Source organism: Salvelinus fontinalis, chromosome 2, assembly GCF_029448725.1.
Source record: "Salvelinus fontinalis isolate EN_2023a chromosome 2, ASM2944872v1, whole genome shotgun sequence".
In the NCBI taxonomy this organism is placed as follows: domain Eukaryota; kingdom Metazoa; phylum Chordata; class Actinopteri; order Salmoniformes; family Salmonidae; genus Salvelinus; species Salvelinus fontinalis.
In genome coordinates this window covers 92,058,879-92,063,878 of record NC_074666.1, presented here as the reverse complement: position 1 = coordinate 92,063,878, position 5,000 = coordinate 92,058,879, and the positions used below count along the sequence as shown (strand labels likewise).

The 5,000-nt window shown below is 44.6% G+C and overlaps 1 protein-coding gene across 8 annotated transcripts in view; it reads right to left on the bottom strand.

Moving 5' to 3' along the window:
- The window catches only part of LOC129831733 (RNA binding protein fox-1 homolog 1), an 83,580-nt gene that overhangs the window by 33,056 nt on the left and 45,524 nt on the right, over positions 1–5,000 (bottom strand). For 6 of the 8 annotated variants that reach the window (XM_055895180.1, XM_055895172.1, XM_055895137.1 and 3 more), the window contains exon 9: positions 1,369–1,408. The exons of the other annotated variants lie outside the window; for them this stretch is intronic. In XM_055895180.1, the coding sequence (XP_055751155.1) occupies positions 1,369–1,408 (40 nt within the window). The remainder of the gene's footprint in view (positions 1–1,368; positions 1,409–5,000) is intronic. 8 annotated transcript variants of the gene reach the window in all.

Here is a 5,000-nt window from a genome sequence, read left to right as displayed (position 1 = left end):
CTCTGCAACTCTCTAAATACCTGGCTCTGCAGCTCTCTAAATACCTGGCTCTGCAACTCTCTAAATACCTGGCTCTGCAACTCTCTAAATACCTGGCCCTGCAACTCTCTAAATACCTGGCTCTGCAACTCTCTAAATACCTGGCTCTGCAACTCTCTAAATACCTGGCTCTGCAACTCTCTAAATACCTGGCTCTGCAACTCTCTAAATACCTGGCTCTGCCACTCTCTAAATATCTGGCTCTGCAACTCTCTAAATACCCGGCTTAGCAACTCTCTAAATACCTGGCTCTGCAACTCTCTAAATACCTGGCTCTGCAACTCTCTAAATACCTGGCTCTGCAGCTCTCTAAATACCTGGCTCTGCAACTCTCTAAATACCTGGCTCAGCAACTCTCTAAATACCTGGCTCTGCAGCTCTCTAAATACCTGGCTCTGCAACTCTCTAAATACCTGGCTCTGTACCTCTCTAAATACCTGGCTCAGCAACTCTCTAAATATCTGGCTCAGCAACTCTCTAAATACCTGGCTCTGGAACTCTCTAAATACCTAGCTCTGCAACTCTCTAAATACCTGGTTTAGCAACTCTCTAAATACCTGGCTCTGCAACTCTCTAAATATCTGGCTCTGCAACTCTCTAAATACCTGGCTCTGCAACTCTCTAAATACCTGTCTCAGCAACTCTCTAAATACCTGGCCCTGCAACTCTCTAAATACCTGGCTCTGCAACTCTCTAAATACCTGGCCCTGCAACTCTCTAAATATCTGGCTCTGCAACTCTCTAAATACCTGGCTCTGCAACTCTCTAAATACCTGGCTCAGCAACTCTCTAAATACCTGGCTCTGCAGCTCTCTAAATACCTGGCTCTGCAACTCTCTAAATACCTGGCTCTGCAACTCTCTAAATACCTGGCTCTGCAACTCTCTAAATACCTGGCTCTGCAACTCTCTAAATACCTGGCTCTGCAACTCTCTAAATACCTGGCTCTGCAACTCTCTAAATACCTGGCTCTGCAACACTCTAAATACCTGGCTCTGCAACACTCTAAATACCTGGCCCTGCAACTCTCTAAATACCTGGCTCTGCAACTCTCTAAATACCTGGCTCTGCAACTCTCTAAATACCTGGCTCTGCAACTCTCTAAATACCTGGCTCTGCAGCTCTCTAAATACCTGGCTCTGCAACTCTCTAAATACCTGGCTCAGCAACTCTCTAAATACCTGGCTCTGCAACTCTCTAAATACCTGGCTCAGCATACAACCAACCAACATGAATACAGGCACATGTAACTGTCATATGTCCTGAGTGGTAAGTAGAAACACAGCTCTGTTACGGACCACAACGTCATTCAGTGGTAATAATACTTACATAAATATCTGCACCATAAAATCCATCCTGGTACACAACACTGCAAAGGATGCAAACACAAACAAACACAAAACAAACATCCATATTAGTGCAAGTTGACATGCAGGCACCATCTAGACACCAACCCTGTCTGTCTGTGCAGAGGTTAGTTTGTCCAATCAAAAACCACCACACATGAGAGGGGTGGAGCCAAACAGGAAAGTTCTGCAGGCACTCTCCTCCCCTTACTCTGTCTCTCTTTGTGAATCCCAAACCACCGCCTTGCCCTTACCAACTCTCTTGGAGGGCCCTCTGTTGTCACATGTTGCTGACGAAACTCAGAGGGTGACTTCCAGAGTGTCGAGGGGATCAATAAACCGAATAACTTCGGTACTCATGCCGTATCGGAAATCTCAGACTTCTGACTTCGGTGTGAGAACTCCTGTATGACCGTTATTTTGAACAGTCATCCAAGTCGGAAACTCAGGCATCTTTCTAGAGCTCCGCTTTCCGACTTGAAGATCACTGACGTCACGATTTGACCACTTTTTCCCCCCAGAGTTCCCAGTTGTCTTGAAAGCACCAACACTCCGGACTTGAATGGTGCAATTCATGTTCCACATTTAAATAATAAAACAAGCAAGAAATGAAAATGAACAAATCCCCCCCTGTTGTTTAAACAAAATATAACAGGTAACATTTAATCTGAGAGGTATTTAATCTTTTATAGGACATCGGACATAACCAAATGCACGTGTCATATAATTCGACAAGCCTCTCTATTATTTTGTGTGAAATTGCGCAAACTAAAAAATAACACGGTGCCTTATGGGATTCCACTTCTCTCTGAAGCCGGCAGCATTGCAGGCTCAGTAGAAGTGACTGTCGGTGGGGCTCATTAGCCTCTACACCCTCTGTAGTTTTACCTCCCTTTGGGACACTTGTGCAAAGGAGGAAGTGAGCGTGAACACGTAAATGGAGGGCCAACGGGAAGGGGGTGATTTGGGATCCAGTCTTTCTCTTTCTCTGAGCTGGAAAGGAGGCTGGGGAGGTCCAGAAAGTGTATCTCGGACCCCACACAAGGAGTCAAAGGGGGCCTTAGTCAAAACGCGAATCAGAAAATGGTTAGTTTAAAACTTCTTCTTAATAGGGGGGAGCTGTTTTCACTTTGGAAAAAAATCGTGCCCAAATGAAACTGCCTCGTACTCTGTTCTAGATCATACAATATGCATAATATTATTACTATTGGATAGAAAACACTCTGAAGTTTCTAAAACTGTTTGAATTATATCTGTGAGTAAAACACAACTCATTTGGCAGCAAACTTCCATACAGGAACTGAAAATTCTGAAAATGAGGCTCTGTGTCAGGGCCTGCCTATTCAATTGGCTTTTATTTATTGATATGCATGCACTTCATCCGCCTTCCACTAGATGTCAACAGGCAGTAGAAGGTTGAATGGGGTGTCTAGCTTGATGTGAGGCCGAATAAGAGCTTTTGGAGTGACAGGTCCGCCCTTTTGTCAGATTTCATCTGCGCGCCGGGGAACCTCACATTGTCTTCTGAAAAGCGTTCGGTATACACTATGAATTGCTCCGGCTCTGATTTTATTGGAAAGGATGGTAGGATTGGTAGGATTTTCAACCGATTTTGACCAGTTTATTCAACGTTTATTGGGAATTTTGGAATTTTTCGTTCCAGGCGCCAAGAGTTGATGGGCATGTGCGTCACAATGCTAGTCAAAGTTGCTAATTCGAAGAAATGGACATTCTAAAACCAAACAACGATTTATTCTGGACCTAGGACTCCTTGCACAACATTCTGATGGAAGATCAATAAAAGTAAGAGAATATTTATGATGTTATTTCGTATTTTTGTGTAATATGTTGGCTCCAACACGGCGGAGAATAGGTGAGCACTGTCTCACAATAATGCATGCTGTATGTTGTAGTAAAGTAATTTAAAAAAATTTAACACAGCGGTTGCATTAATTAAGAACCAGTGTATCTTTCATTTGCCATACGACAAGTATTTTTATGTAAAGTTTATGATGAGTTCTTTGTTTAGATTAGGTGACTGTCCAAAATATCTCCGGAGATTTTGGTGAATTGTTGCTACGTATTCACAATGTATAACCACGATTTGCAGCTCTAAATATGCACATTTTCGAACAAAACATAAATGTATTGTATAACATGATGTTATTTGACTGTCATCTGATGAAGTTGTCCAAAGGTTAGTGATTCATTTTATCTCTATTTCTGGGTTTTGTGAAAGCTACCTTTGCGGTGGAAACATGGTGAAAACATGGCGTTGTGTGTTTGTCTATTGTGGTTAGCTAATATAAATACATATTGTGTTTTCACTGTAAAACATTTTAAAAATCGGAAATGATGGCTGGATTCACAAGATGTTTATCTTTCATTTGCTGTATTGGACTTGTGATTTCATGAAAATTGGGGGGGGGGTCTGTCTGTCTGTCTGTCTGTCTGTCTGTCTGGTTGGTCCCATAATTTCATTTCCAGTCCGCTCATCTTCCTCAGACAGCCATTTGTAATAGAAATCCAGCCAGCTCTGCATGAATGACTGCAGATAGGACTTCATCAGAGCAATTAAAGGAGTGGACCAGAGTTAATGGAAATACTATCTATGTCACCTATCTCTATGTCAGGACTCCGCTAGAGTGTCTAAAATCAGCCAGCATTTCTGGCATATAGGGGGGCAAAGGGTTGTTCATCAGTATTTTTAGGGGGTTGTTTCACTTGTTAAGTTTAGTAAATGAACATTCAGCCTCCCTAGACACCAGGTGCTTGCAATTATGAAGAGAGAAAAAAAGACTGAAAAATTAGGGCCCCCTGTTAGAGCTATCATCCTCTAGGGGATGGGGGTGGGTACGGGGAAGAGGGTGAGGGTATAGGAGGCACGGGGAAGAGGGAGAGGGTATAGGGGGCACGGGAAAGAGGGAGAGGGTGTAGGGGGCACGGGAAAGAGGGTATAGGGGGCACGGGGAAGAGGAAGAGGGTGTAAGTGGCACGGGGAAGAGGGGGAGGGTGTGGGGGGCACGGGGAAGAGGGAGAGGGTGTATGGGGCAGGGGGGTGGGCTCTCTCCGAATCCAAAGACAGCAGAGCTATAAGCGCTGGGTGGAAGTTACCCTTTAAGCACAGATCTAGGATCAGATCCCCCTCCCCCAATCCTAACCCTAACCAATAGGAGAGTACACAATGGACCTTAGATCAGTGTCTGGAGGCAACTCCATCCCAAACACTACAAACCCCAGAACCCCCCAGCCCAGACTGACAGTCATCTCACATGAGTCTGTGCAAGGTCAGGTGCAAGTCTTTGGGCCGATCACATGCTATGGGGTGGCGTTCTCTGGTGGGGCAAGATCAGCATACACTGCTTCTATCCTCTATCCAGAAAACCCCATTACACATCATATACAGACACAGAGAGAGACAGTTCGAGAGAGACAGAGAGAGAGAGAAGGAGAGAGAGAGAGAGAGAGAGAGAGAGAGAGAGACAGGAGGAGGATAAAGAGGGAGAGAGAGAGACAGGAGGAGGATAAAGAGAGAGACAGGGGGAGGGTAGAGAAAGAGAGAGACAGGGGGAGGGTAGAGAAAGAGAGAGACAGGGGGAGGGTAGAGAAAGAGAG